This window comes from Littorina saxatilis, linkage group LG13 (assembly GCF_037325665.1).
Source record: "Littorina saxatilis isolate snail1 linkage group LG13, US_GU_Lsax_2.0, whole genome shotgun sequence".
Classification (NCBI taxonomy): domain Eukaryota; kingdom Metazoa; phylum Mollusca; class Gastropoda; order Littorinimorpha; family Littorinidae; genus Littorina; species Littorina saxatilis.
In genome coordinates, this window is record NC_090257.1 from 39502961 (window position 1) to 39518513 (window position 15553).

The following is a 15553-nucleotide window of genomic DNA, read 5'->3' on the forward strand; positions in this document are numbered from 1 at the left end:
GGAAGGAAGCTATCACCTGATGTGAAGTAGGTGTTACTAAGGACATCAAATCAACAACAAAACCCAAGTGGAAGGAAGCTATCACCTGATGTTGAAGTAGGTGTTACTAAGGACATCAAATCAACAACAAAACCCAAGTGGAAGGAAGCTATCACCTGATGTGAAGTAGGTGTTACTAAGGACATCAAATCAACAACAAAACCCAAGTGGAAGGAAGTTATCACCCGATGTGAAGTAGGTGTTACTAAGGACATCAAATCAACAACAAAACCCAAGTGGAAGGAAGTTATCACCTGACGTGAAGTAGGTGTTACTAAGGACATCAAATCAACAACAAAACCCAAGCGGAAGGAAGTTATCACCTGACGTGAAGTAGGTGTTACTAAGGACATCAAATCAACAACAAAACCCAAGTGGAAGGAAGCTATCACCTGATGTGAAGTAGGTGTTACTAAGGACATCAAATCAACAACAAAACCCAAGTGGAAGGAAGCTATCACCTGATGTGAAGTAGGTGTTACTAAGGACATCAAATCAACAACAAAACCCCACCCTGCACAGAAAGAACAAATGCTGTTGATGCCTGTTGCATGTGTTTAAGTTTATGAATGCTAATCACCCGTCTATTAATGCTGCGTCGCTCACAAGAAATAACGGTTTTAGGTGTGACGAAACAAAGAACAGGGCCTGAGTACGGGGATAAATACAAGACTTATTGTACGACCATTTGAAAAATACATACATCCCCCGTGGCTGCCCGCATAACGAAATCGTTTTTCTCGTGTTTTGAACTTGCCAGTGTTACAGCACAGAGCAGAGTCCGTCCCGCACTTTGCTTTGTGTACATCACGTGGCCACCCAAACACCCGCACAACGCAACATTTTCACGAGAAAAACACGTTTATTTGTTTGCTTTGTCTGTATTACACATTTCTATTTACATTTACCACACCAAATTGTATACTTTAGTTTGCAAGTGAATCGTTATCATACAAAATAACGTTATCACGAGACGAACAGAGATCTCAGACGGATCGTCTGCTTCTCAACTGTTTCGCGCAAATCGTGTAATATCTATTTTTGCGGAAACCTCCCGAAGAAATTCAATCTCAGCGGCTTCCACCTGCAACATAGTCGTGCTTATTTGGAATGTGACGTCCTGTACTTCGTCAGTCACACCTATCTCGAAAACTAAGCGTCGCACAGAACCAGCGCCCTTCCATTATATATCATGACTGCTTATATCAGACGAGAAAGAATGTTACACTCAACTAACTGACCTGTGAGAGTGGAAACTGGAATGATTTCATGACCTTGGTGACACAGGCTTTATGGTCCGATCTCTCTCTGGTGTCGCCATCAAAGTGGACAAGAGCAGAGTAGCTGTAACAAAAAAGGAAAGAAAAACTACCGATAAATTCTCTGACGATAATCATATAGGTGTAGTATGGTTCAGTAGTTATCGTGTCGGGGCAACTCACGTCGCAAGCACGCACGCACGCGCAAACACACCCACACACACGCACACACACATGCACACGCACGCACGCACGCACGCACACACAGACATACACACACACATATACAAACGAACACACACACACACACACACACACACACACACACACACACACTGTTACAGACTTCACTGATAAAAACACACCCACGAAGTCACTAACCAACACCTTTAAAAAAAATTAAAAAACGTTGACATTGTTCATAGAAAATCTTTACAAACCTTTCCAGAAAGTGAAGAAAAGTGGGCCGAACCGCAAAGCCCTGTTGCCGCAGAATAGCGGTTTGCAGCACCCCGGTATATCGCAGCTGAGCTCCCACGTACTCAGCGTCGGCTTGCAAAGGGCGAGAACTTGGGTTGGACTTGATGCAGCGAATGAAGTGAGGGGTAGACCACTCCAGTTTGCCCAGCATTTCTTGCAGCGAGTTCTGAAATTATTCAAGTTACGATTTATAAATATTATAGTTAACATCATTTGAAATGCTGAAAGCAATATTAAGATATTATGTAATCTTCCGGCCTAAAAGATCGGAATTGGACACATTGGATAAGTCTCCGCCGAGACAAGTTACTCGTGGCTTGTCGAAACAATAGATAAACTAATTCAATCAATTTGAAATGTTATAAAGGTTAAAGGATTAATAACAACAACAACAAGTCGCGTAAGGCGAAAATACAACATTAAGTCAAGCTCAGTCGAACTCACAGAATGAAACTGAACGCATTGCATTTTTTCCGCAAGACCGTACACTCGTAGCATCGTCTGTCCACCGCTCGTGGCAAAGGCAGTGAAATTAACAATCCAGAAAAGCGCGGTAGCGGTTGCGCTGAGGAGGATGTGCTATATCTATATCTCTATTCTTTTTAACTCTCTGAACGTGTTTTTAATCCAAAGATATCATATCTATATGTTTTTGGAATCAGGAACCGACAAGAAATAAGATGAAATTGTTTTTAAATTGATTTCGGAAGTTTAATTTTAATCATAATTTTTATATTTTTAATTTTTAGAGCTTGTTTTTAATCCGAATATAACATATTTATATGTTTTTGGAATCAGAAAATGATGAAGAATACGATAAACGTAATTTTGAATCGTTTTATAAAAACATAATTTTAATTACAATTTTCAGATTTTTAATGACCAAAATCATTAATTAATTTTTAAGCCTCCAAGCTGAAATGCAATACCAAAGTCCGGCCTTCGTCGAAGATTGCTTGGCCAAAATTTAAATCAATTTGATTGAAAAATGAGGATGTGACAGTGCCGCCTCAACGTTTACAAAATGCCGGATATGACGTCATCAAAGACATTTATCAAAAAAATGAAAAACAATATCTGGGGATATCATACCCAGGAACTCTCATGAAAAATGTCATAAAGATCGGTTTAGTAGTTTACTTTGAATCGCTCTACACACACACACGCACACACACACACACACACACACACACACACACACACACACACACACACACACACACACACACACACACACACACACACAGACACACACACACACACACGTACACCACGACCCTCGTCTTGATTCCCCCCTCTACGTTAAAACATTTAGTCAAAACTTGACTAAATGTAAAAAGTAGTATTTTGTATTCTACACTCTCACAGTCACAGTGTGCTGTGACTAACTCCCACTGTCTAACGTTAGTCATATGAACAACAGTTCAGCTTGGGCAGACCCATCCTGAACTCAGGTCAAAATGAGTTCGGCTCATTCTCTCCCTGACAGGATGCCTTGAGTTTCCTTGTCTGGCAAGGAAACCGATTTTTTTTTAACATATTTAGAGCTTTTTGTAATGTGTTATTGATATAAGCAGATGACACTTTTGCCATATTTAGAGTTGTTTGCACAGTAAATACAGCCGCAAAAAATAACTCGCTTGAAACTGTACAGTCTTACATATCAATTCCTTTGTAATTTAAAAATTACAAAACACCATGAAAAATCATTATCGACGATCGCGAATCTGCTTATATCAATAATACATTACAAAAAGCTCTAAATATGTTTAAAAAAAATAATAATCGGTTTCCTTGCCAGACAAGGAAACTCAAGGCATCCTGTCAGGGAGAGAATGAGCCGAACTCATTTTGACCTAAGTTCAGGATGGGTACACGAATGTAAGATCCAATCCTACATACCTTGAAGTGGAAGGTGAGTGTGGACGGCATTTTCTTGGACTTTGCCACTCTTCCTCTTGGGGAGTCTTTCTTGGTTTCCTGTGAGAAAGACAACGAAATAGAAATGAAACTTATAGCTTCAACCTTCCCAATGAAGGCTCTTTCTTGGTTTCCTGTGAGAAAGACAACGAAATAGAAATGAAACTTATAGCTTCAACCTTCCTAATGAAGGCTCTTTCTTGGTTTCTTGTGAGAAAGACAACGAAATAGAAATGAAACTTATAGCTTCAACCTTCCTAATGAAGGCTCTTTCTTGGTTTCCTGTGAGAAAGACAACGAAATAGAAATGAAACTTATAGCTTCAACCTTCCCAATGAAGGCTCTTTCTTTGTTTCCTGTGAGAAAGACAACGAAATAGAAATGAAACTTATAACTTCAACCTTCCTAATGAAGGCTCTTTCTTGGTTTCCTGTGAGAAAGACAACAAAATACAAATTAAACTCATAGCTTCAACCTTCCTAATGAAGGCTCTTTCTTTGTTTCCTGTGAGAAAGACAACGAAATAGAAATGAAACTTATAGCTTCAACCTTCCCAATGAAGGCTCTTTCTTGGTTTCCTGTGAGAAAGACAACGAAATAGAAATGAAACTTATAGCTTCAACCTTCCCAATGAAGGCTCTTTCTTGGTTTCCTGTGAGAAAGACAACGAAATAGAAATGAAACTTATAGCTTCAACCTTCCCAATGAAGGCTCTTTCTTGGTTTCCTGTGAGAAAGACAACGAAATAGAAATGAAACTTATAGCTTCAACCTTCCTAGTGAAGGCTCTTTCTTGGTTTCTTGTGAGAAAGACAACGAAATAGAAATGAAACTTATAGCTTCAACCTTCCTAATGAAGGCTCTTTCTTGGTTTCCTGTGAGAAAGACAACGAAATAGAAATGAAACTTATAGCTTCAACCTTCCTAATGAAGGCTCTTTCTTGGTTTCCTGTGAGAAAGACAACGAAATAGAAATGAAACTTATAGTTTCAACCTTCCTAATGAAGGCTCTTTCTTGGTTTCCTGTGAGAAAGACAACGAAATAGAAATGAAACTTATAGCTTCAACCTTCCCAATGAAGGCTCTTTCTTGGTTTCCTGTGAGAAAGACAACGAAATAGAAATGAAACTTATAGCTTCAACCTTCCCAATGAAGGCTCTTTCTTGGTTTCCTGTGAGAAAGACAACGAAATAGAAATGAAACTTATAGCTTCAACCTTCCCAATGAAGGCTCTTTCTTGGTTTCCTGTGAGAAAGACAACGAAATAGAAATGAAACTTATAGCTTCAACCTTCCCAATGAAGGCTCTTTCTTGGTTTCCTGTGAGAAAGACAACGAAATAGAAATGAAACTCATAGTTTCAACCTTCCTTATGAAGGCTCTATCTTGTTTTCCTGGGAGAAAGACAACGTAATGAAGATACGAGCATAATTATGCAGGTATGTGCTTTGGCGTCGCGTCGGCATGCGGTGAATCGCTGAAAACGTTGCCGTAATGTCGACGGAATTGCGAAACTTTTTCACGGTTGGGAAAAGTTGCATGGACTGCCTAACACTTTTGAAAATTGCTAAAACGATCAGATGTTTGCCTATTACTATATCGCTGACCAATGAAAATAAAATTTGATTCAAATTGAAATTCAAATTTTAGTCTTATAACTAAATAAATCTCTCTCTTTCTTTCTCCCTTCCTCCCTCCCTCTCTCTCAGTTTCTTTTTCTCTCTATATATATATATCTCACTCCCTCCCTCCCTCCCTCTCCCCCTCTCTCTCTCTCTCTCTCATTCTCACTATCTCTCTCCCTCTCCCTCCCTCGATCCCTCCCTCCCTCCCTCTCCCTCCCTCCCTCCCTCCCTCCCTCTCTCCCTCCCCTTCCTCCCTCCCCTCCCTCCCTCCCTCCGTCTCTCCTCTCTCTCTGATACCTTGCTGTTTTTCCTGAGTTTCTTGAAGAAGTCGAAGGGTGAGCGCGATGCCTTCATCTTGCGTGACACGCGCTGCCTGGCACTGGGGGCAATGGAGCCGGTCCTCGTCACGCCTGACCGGAACAGCTCCTTCACCAGCACACTCTCACTACCTGCTCACAAAGACGACAAACAATAATAAGCAACCAACCAACCAACCAACCAACCAACCAATCAATCAACCAACCAACCAACCAATTAACCTGCACACACACCACGGTCCTCACTGGCAACCACATTCCCCCGAAAGCGGCGTATGGCTGCCTTTAATGGCGGGGTTAAAACAGCCATACACGGAGTCAAACCCGTGGGAGTTTCAGCGCATGAACGAAGAAGAAGAAGAAGACTGACACACACATGAACCAGGGTAGACAACTTCCAGAAATAACTCTATCAGGGTTTTGTTGGTTGTGGAAGAGTTGCTTTCTCTTGTTTTTACACCCCCGGTATAGGGGTGTGTATAGGATTCGCTCGATGTGTTTGTTTGTTTGGGTGTGTGTTTGTGTTCGCATATAGATCTCAAGAATGAACGGACCGATCGTCACCAAACTTGGTGAACAGGTTCTATACATTCCTGAGACGGTCCTTACAAAAATTGGGACCAGTCAAACACACGGTTAGGGAGTTATTGGTGGATTAAGATTCTACAAGGACTTATAGAGGGACATATTAATGGTCAAAGGGAAATAACCTTCTCAGTTGGTGGCAGTGAGAATGGTTATTTCCCTTTGACCAACGGGGGTGTTTTTCCTACCTCGGAGGAATTTCTTGTTGTCCTTGCTTTTCCATGGAAACACCGAGGCAAGCTGCACGTGACATTGCAGGATAGACTCGGTGTTTCTATGGAAAGACGGGAAAATAACTCTCCCACAACACATACAACATGATTTAAGAGTTAGTTCCAAACATCTGGTATTGCACTGGGTTCTGCTTGTACAAGCACATGACACACACAAAGACACAGTGTAGGCTGCATGTCAAGAATAATGAATGCAGAAGAAAGGGTCCTCTCTTCGCCCTTTACTGATATTGGCTTGATTAAACCTTATCAGATCGGTAGTATTCGTTCTCTGTTTTGGAATACGTAATATACGCAGAATGGAACACACACACACACACACACACACACACACACACACACACACACACACACACACACACACACACTCACACACACACACACACACACTCACACACACACACACACTCACACACACACTCACACACAAACACACACACACACACACACACACACACACACAGAAACACACAGACATTCACAGACACTCACAGACACACAAACACACAACGGGCACACTGACACACACACACACACACACACACACACACACACACACACACACACACCATACTGCGCCGCACCTTGTCTGGTCTGCTTACATTGAAAGGTCAGAAACTTAAAACTAAACACTTTCTCACGCTTGATTCCGTGTGACATACCCATTTGGCAACGGTCGTTGAACGAAAAACACAAAACACACACACACACACACACACACACACACACACACACACACACACACACGCACGTACATATATGCATCAAGTTCGGGGATAGAGCGTCAGCACGAACCATTTTCAAATTTAACCCGCAAGACTTTCAGTCTCAAATATTCTCATCAGCTCGAACACACTCTTAACTAGCTTAGAGTTCCGTAAAAAAAAAAGAGTTTGTCAAACAATAAGCATCTTTTTTTCTTTATTTGGTGTTTAAAGGCAGAGTAAGCCTCCCGTAAACCATCACAGATACGGCCAGGCTTTTACACACAGTACAAACACCATTTCATTTAAACACTCACCAATTGAGAACATCCTAGGTGCCCTCCGTAAAGAGCGAACAATTTTCAAAGAATTTATTTTTGCGTGGTTTATCTTACCCCTGAGCCATCGTGAACCCGTGTGATCCAGTTTTCCCTTTTCACAATGCAGTCGTCATAGTTAGTCGTTTGAATGCGACTCGACGTGAGCTTATCTACAATAGCACGGGTTTTTTTTATGCACGAAACAACGGCTGTGGTTCACAAGAACTCTAGCGATGGCTTTTGACTGTTGAGAGGAACGGCGATTTGCACTGATAAACCGGCCGTCGTCTGCTACGACCCTTGCGTGACCCTGCTTCCGGGCTTTTCTTTTTTTAAACTTTCACAACTTCGAATTGTTCTGATCTTGTCTTGATGAAAAACGAATTCTTTTATGATTAAAGAATGTTTGTGTAACAAGCTGTCAATTTATTATTTAGATTTTAAAAGTTAGGTCTAGCGCAAAAACGAGGCGCCGTTGTTGTTAACGGAACAAGTCTACGAAAATAAATTCTTTGAAAATGTCTCACGCTCGACAGAAAGCAGCCAGGATGTTCCCGTTCGGTGAGCGTTCAAATGGAAGTATGCTTGTACTGTATTTAGACGCTCGGGGAGCTCTGTGATGGTTTACGGGAGGCTTACTGTGCCTTTAACGTCGTTTTCAACCACGAAGGTTATATCGCGACGGATCAATAAGCAGAGCACGTCTGGAGGACGTCAATGCACTGGTTGTTGTTTTTCTTGTACTCCCTCTTCAGGTTATAAAAAGGCTGTTCGTGGAGTACACTTCGCCAAGTCGACCTTGCCCAATTTGTTCGAGGCTTGCAGCTCCAATAAAAACAAGTCGCGTAAGGCGAAAATACAACATTTAGTCAAGTAGCTGTCGAACTCACAGAATGAAACTGAACGCAATGCAATGTTTCAGCAAGACCGCAGCATCGTGGTCCACCGCTCATGGCGAAGGCAGTGAAATTGACAAGAAGAGCGGGGTAGTAGTTGCGCTGAGAAGGATAGCACGCTTTTCTGTACCTCTCTTCGTTTTAACTTTCTGAGCGTGTTTTTAATCCAAACATATCATATCTATATGTTTTTGGAATCAGGAACCGACAAGGAATAAGATGAAAGTGTTTTTAAATTGATTTCGACAATTTAATTTTGATAATAATGTTTATATATTTAATTTTCAGAGCTTGTTTTTAATCCAAATATAACATATTTATATGTTTTTGGAATCAGCAAATGATGGAGAATAAGATGAACGTAAATTGGGATCGTTTTATAAAAGAAATATTTTTTTTACAATTTTCAGATATTTAATGACCAAAGTCATTAATTAATTTTTAAGCCACCACGCTGAAATGCAATACCGAAGTCCGGGCTTCGTCGAACAATACTTGACCAAAATTTCAACCAATTTGGTTGAAAAATGAGGGCGTGACAATGCCGCCTCAACTTTCACGAAAAGCCGGATATGACGTCATCAAAGACATTTATCAAAAAAATGAAAAAAACGTATGGGGATATCATACCCAGGAACTTTCATGTCAAATTTCATAAAGATCGGTCCAGTAGTTTGGTCTGAATCGCTCTACACGCACGCACACACACACACACACACACACACACACACACACACACATACACACACACATACACACACACATACACCACGACCCTCGTCTCGATTCCCCCCTCGATGTTAAAACATTTAGTCATAACTTGACTAAATGTAAAAAGGCTGTCCTTGAGTGAGCATGAAGTCGACTTTGCCAAGTCTGTCCACTGAAAATCAGTGCCAATGCTTTGTGCAGCCAGCTTCGTGGAGTACACTTCGCCAAGTCTGTCCACTGAAAATCAGTGCCAATGCTTTGTGCAGCCAGCTTCGTGGAGTACACTTCGCCAAGTCGACCTTGCCCAATTTGTTCGAGGCTTGCAGCTCCAATAAAAAAAAAACCGGTGTCCTTAGGGCAGAATATACCTGCGCAGTTTCAGCGGCACAGACGATGCTGCGATAGGGATTATGACGAGTACTTGGCCTGTTTTCCTTTCACGCAACGTGTAGCGGGCTGGGATAATCTGCAGTGCGTCGTCTGTCCTGCTGAAGTTACATAGGTGAGCGCCAGGCCTTACCTCTCATAACGAAGGACAGAGACTTGCTGAGCGTGTCCCTGTTTTTCTCCAGTACGCCTTCCACGGTGTACTGTACGGCACCAGCGTAGTGGACCACTGTGAAACTCGTACCGCCATTTCGCGGCGTCTTGTACACTCTGTCGTGTTTTTTGCCTGCGAGTAACACAATACACTCTTATGCACTCACAATACACTTTTTTACACTCACAATACACTCTTATACACTCACAATACACTCTTATACACTCACAATACACTCTTATACACTCACAATACACTCTTATACACTCACAATACACTCTTATACACTCACAATACACTCTTATACACTCACAATACACTCTTATACACTCACAGTACACTCTTATACACTCACAATACACTCTTATACACTCACAGTACACTCTTATACACTCACAATACACTCTTATACACTCACAATACACTCTTATACACTCACAATACACTCTTATACACTCACAGTACACTCTTATACACTCACAGTACACTCTTAGTACACTCTTATACACTCACAGTACACTCTTATACACTCACAATACACTCACAATACACTTATACACTCACAATACACTCTTATACACTCACAATACACTCTTATACACTCACAATACACTCACAATACACTCACAATACACTCACAATACACTCACAATACACTCTTATACACTCTTATACACTCTTATACACTCACAGTACACTCTTAGTACACTCTTATACACTCTTATACACTCACAATACACTCTTATACACTCACAATACACTCTTATACACTCACAATACACTCCAAAGTGTTCCACTTTTTAACACATTTTTTGCCAGCAGTTACACTGTATAATTGTTCTACCAAAAGGAGTACACATTGTAAACACTATTTATAGTGCTTTTGCCATGTGTGATTCTTGTCAGTGCAAGTAGAATTATACAGTATCTCACACATTGTTCACAACTGGTTACAGAAAGTGTGTTCACAACTGGTTACAGAAAGTGTGTTCACAACTGGTCACAGAAAGTGTGTTCACAACTGGTAACAAAAAGTGTGTTCACAACTGGTTACAGAAAGTGTGTTCACAACTGGTTACAGAAAGTGTGTTGACAACTGGTTACAAAAAGTGTGTTCACAACAGGTTACAGAAATTGTGTTGACAACTGGTTACAGAAAGAGTGTCGACAACTGGTTACAAAAAGTGTGTTCACAACTGGTAACAAAAAGTGTGTTCACAACTGGTTACAGAAAGTGTGTTCACAACTGGTCAAAGAAAGTGTGTTCACAACTGGTAACAAAAAGTGTGTTCACAACTGGTTACAGAAAGTGTGTTCACAACTGGTCAAAGAAAGTGTGTTCACAACTGGTTACAAAAAGTGTGTTGACAACTGGTTACAGAAAGTGTGTTCACAACTGGTTACAAAATGTGTGTTCACAACTGGTTACAGAAAGTGTGTTCACAACAAGTTACAGAAAATGTGTTCACAACTGGTTACAAAAAGTGTGTTCACAACTGGTTACAGAAAGTGTGTTCACAACAGGTTACAGAAAGTGTGTTCACAACTGGTTACAGAAAGTGTGTTCACAACAAGTTACAGAAAATGTGTTCACAACTGGTTACACAAAGTGTGTTCACAACTGGTTACACAAAGTGTGTTCACAACTGGTTACACAAAGTGTGTTCACAACTGGTTACACAAAGTGTGTTCACAACTGGTTACACAAAGTGTGTTCACAACTGGTCACAGAAAGTGTGTTCACAACTGGTCACAGAAAGTGTGTTCACAACTGGTTACAGAAAGTGTGTTCACAACTGGTCACAGAAAGTGTGTTCACAACTGGTTACAGAAAGTGTGTTCACAACAGGTTACAGAAAGTGTGTTCACAACTGGTTACAGAAAGTGTGTTCACAACTGGTTACAGAAAGTGTGTTCACAACAGGTTACAGAAAGTGTGTTCACAACTGGTTACAGAAAGTGTGTTCACAACAGGTTACAGAAAGTGTGTTCACAACAGGTTACAGAAAGTGTGTTCACAACTGGTCACAGAAAGTGTGTTCACAACTGGTCACAGAAAGTGTGTTCACAACAGGTTACAGAAAGTGTGTTCACAACAGGATACAGAAAGTGTGTTCACAACTGGTTACAGAAAGTGTGTTCACAACTGGTTACAGAAAGTGTGTTCACAACAGGTTACAGAAAGTGTGTTCACAACAGGTTACAGAAAGTGTGTTCACAACAGGTTACAGAAAGTGTGTTCACAACAGGTTACAGAAAGTGTGTTCACAACTGGTTACAGAAAGTGTGTTCACAACTGGTTACAGAAAGTGTGTTCACAACTGGTCACAGAAAGTGTGTTCACAACTGGTTACAGAAAGTGTGTTCACAACTGGTTACAAAAAGTGTGTTCACAACAGGTTACAGAAAGTGTGTTCACAACAGGTTACAGAAAGTGTGTTCACAACAGGTCACAGAAAGTGTGTTCACAACTGGTTACAGAAAGTGTGTTCACAACTGGTTACAGAAAGTGTGTTCACAACTGGTAACAGAAAGTGTGTTCACAACAGGTTATAAAAAGTGTGTTCACAAGTGGAATTTACTGTGTAAAAGCCAGTTTTTACACGAACTCCACACGCGGCACTACGAAAAATAGACGAATTCCGAAAATAATGTTTCGTGTTTGTATGGGTTGTGAAAGAGTTGTGGAAGATGTGCGAGACAAGCCGTGATTGGCCCACAACGTGTAACTGTTTTGAAGAAAAAAAGACTCGTTCACAGAGCATACAAACCCGACAGAGTTATTTCCGACCATCGTCCTATAACAGTCTATCTAGTTTTTTCCTCCAGTCAAATTACTACGCTGTCAAGGCTGATTTATAAACAGGGTACAATATGACAACCAACCACTGATTGATAAACAGGGTACAATATGACAACCAACCACTGATTGATAAACAGGGTACAATATGACAACCAACCACTGATTGATAAACAGGGTACAATATGACAACCAACCACTGATTTATAAACAGGGTACAATATGACAACCAACCACTGATTGATAAACAGGGTACAATATGACAACCAACCACTGATTGATAAACAGGGTACAATATGACAACCAACCACTGATTGATAAACAGGGTACAATATGACAACCAACCACTGATTGATAAACAGGGTACAATATGACAACCAACCACTGATTGATAAACAGGGTACAATATGACAACCAACCACTGATTGATAAACAGGATACAACATGACAACCAACCACTGATTTATAAACAGGGTACAATATGACAACCAACCACTGATTGATAAACAGGGTACAATATGACAACCAACCACTGATTGATAAACAGGGTACAATATGACAACCAACCACTGATTGATAAACAGGGTACAATATGACAACCAACCACTGATTGATAAACAGGGTACAATATGACAACCAACCACTGATTGATAAACAGGGTACAATATGACAACCAACCACTGATTGATAAACAGGGTACAATATGACAACCAACCACTGATTTCACAAAACAAATGTCAAATATTTCCTTGCGTGGTCCTAAACGTTCGTTTCCACCTCGATGGATAACAAACATTTCAACCGTTAAATGCTTTTAGCATATGACCCTCATCAAACAATTAAGGCTTAATATGAAGACAAAATACTATCTAGCGGTGGCAAAGCATAAAGAAGTGTTCTGAGCAGAGGAAATCATTAGAGCGCAATACGCAGCCGCTTACCGAGATGGGAGTGGAGTTTTGTGGCCAGCGTGTCGTCAGAGGCCTTAGGAAAACAGCTCTCCTCGTCCAGCAGATCGTACACCCCCGTGTTCTTCTGCACAATTAAAAACATACGATTAGCGATTGACCTCCAAAATCGACGTCGCTTACATATTTTGCTAACATTTTGCCTATTTTCAGAGTGTGTTGAAAGAAGCGTGAAAAAATTACAAAAATCTACCGAAGTGACTTTATAATACAGAAATTTGAATATGATGACATCCCAATAATCATAATTTTATAAACGAGTGTTGAAAAACTGAATGGGGTATCTCACCAATAAAATACAATCACAGGACCTTTTTTTGAAAGTGGTATGAATCCCTGGTTTACGTTTGTTGTAATAATGTGTTTCTATTTGATTTATTGTAAGGTGTCTTTCCGATAAGTTTGGGAATAGCGTAAATACATGAAATCATCTCTTGTTTTCGAGTATTTCAAAATATTCGCCGTCAACAGTTTAGGAAACGCAGCATATTATACCACTCACCTCCATGAAGAGGTCAATGACCTGTTGACTGGAGGGAAAGACTACTGAGACGGGTTGCACTCCCTCCAATAAACACTCCTGGCGCTCCCTCTCGAACACCTGGGTCTGGTAGTACTGCTGCAGCCGTTCATTGGCCAGGTTGATACACATCTGAACATACGTTCAAAAAAATCATGCAAGTACATGTACAGCGTAACCCCTTCTTAAGACCTCCTTTTTAAGACGCTCCTTTCTCAGATGGTCTGTTCAAAGCCTCTGTAAATTTACCTCCATTTTAAGACTCCTTCCCTATTAAGACCGTCGTTTCTCAGATGGTCTGTTCATAGCCTCTGTAAATTTACCTCCATTTTAAGACTCCCTCCCTATTAAGACCGTCGTTTCTCAGATGGTCTGTTCATAGCCTCTGTAAATTTACCTCCATTTTAAGACTCCTTCCCTATTAAGACCGTCGTTTCTCAGATGGTCTGTTCATAGCCTCTGTACATTTACCTTCATTTTAAGACTACCTCCCAATAAAGACCTTATTCTCACAAATTTTTGAAAGTCGTGAAAGCGGGGTTCCACTGCACTGTTATTCAATCAAGGTTTACAATGTAACAGATTCTGTGATTTGTCAGATTACTGTTGTTCAAATCTCGCTTCGCTCCGTCGGGTTTTAATATGGTTTTGGTATGGGTTTGGTATGATTTTGATATGGTTTTGGTATGGTTTTGATATGGTTTTGGTATGGTTTTGGTCGAGCGTCATTCCATGATCATCACCTCGCAGTTTCAAATGGAAGCCTGTCAATGTGTACTTGATCAAGTTCCCGGTTGAAAATGTTCCTGTCTTGTGAATAGTCTCCTGGCCGCCCAGCTGACCTTCCCCTTGACCCTGCTTGTGACCTCGATGTTTGATGCCCCCGCAAGGGGCACGGTACTCTCTAAGCACCCAAAACCTCAAAGAGAGATAACTGGCGGAAACCTTCCTATTGTAGTCTCCTGTCCGCCCAGCCGACCTTCCCCTTGACCCTGCTTGTGACCTCGATGTTTGATGCCCCCGCAAGGGGCACGGTACTCTGTAAGCACCCAAAACCTCAAAGAGATAACTGGCGGAAACCTTCCTATTGTAGTCTCCTGTCCGCCCAGCCGACCTTCCCCTTGACCCTGCTTGTGACCTCGATGTTTGATGCCCCCGCAAGGGGCACGGTACTCTGTAAGCACCCAAAACCTCAAAGAGATAACTGGCGGAAACCTTCCTATTGTAGTCTCCTGTCCGCCCAGCCGACCTTCCCCTTGACCCTGCTTGTGACCTCGATGTTTGATGCCCCCGCAAGGGGCACGGTACTCTGTAAGCACCCAAAACCTCAAAGAGATAACTGGCGGAAACCTTCCTATTGATCAGTTGTACAAGGGTTGTTTTAATTGCACAACTTCCAATTTTAACACGTGCACGGACGCACAACTAAGAGACACACAGACAGACACACAGACAGACAAAAAGAAAGACAGACAGACAGACAGACAGACAGACATGCAGTCATGCAGGAAGGTAGACAAAAAGGTAGACACGTACACAGACAGATAGCAAGACAGGCAGACACATAGACAGGAAGGTAGACACACAGGCAGACACGTAGACAAACAGAAAGAGAAGCCAAACGAAGGCAGTAGCCT

The 15553-nt window shown here is 41.3% G+C and overlaps 1 protein-coding gene across 2 annotated transcripts in view; it reads right to left on the reverse strand.

The window, feature by feature from the left end:
- LOC138945704 (unconventional myosin-XVI-like) overlaps positions 1–15553 on the reverse strand; it is a 56602-nt gene that overhangs the window by 4326 nt on the left and 36723 nt on the right. For both annotated transcript variants that reach the window (XM_070317194.1, XM_070317193.1), the window contains exons 19-25: positions 13899–14048; positions 13370–13463; positions 9608–9760; positions 5619–5770; positions 3681–3758; positions 1739–1944; positions 1281–1383 (exon numbers count right to left, since the gene is read on the reverse strand). In XM_070317194.1, coding sequence (XP_070173295.1) covers positions 1281–1383; positions 1739–1944; positions 3681–3758; positions 5619–5770; positions 9608–9760; positions 13370–13463; positions 13899–14048 — 936 coding nt within the window. The remainder of the gene's footprint in view (positions 1–1280; positions 1384–1738; positions 1945–3680; positions 3759–5618; positions 5771–9607; positions 9761–13369; positions 13464–13898; positions 14049–15553) is intronic.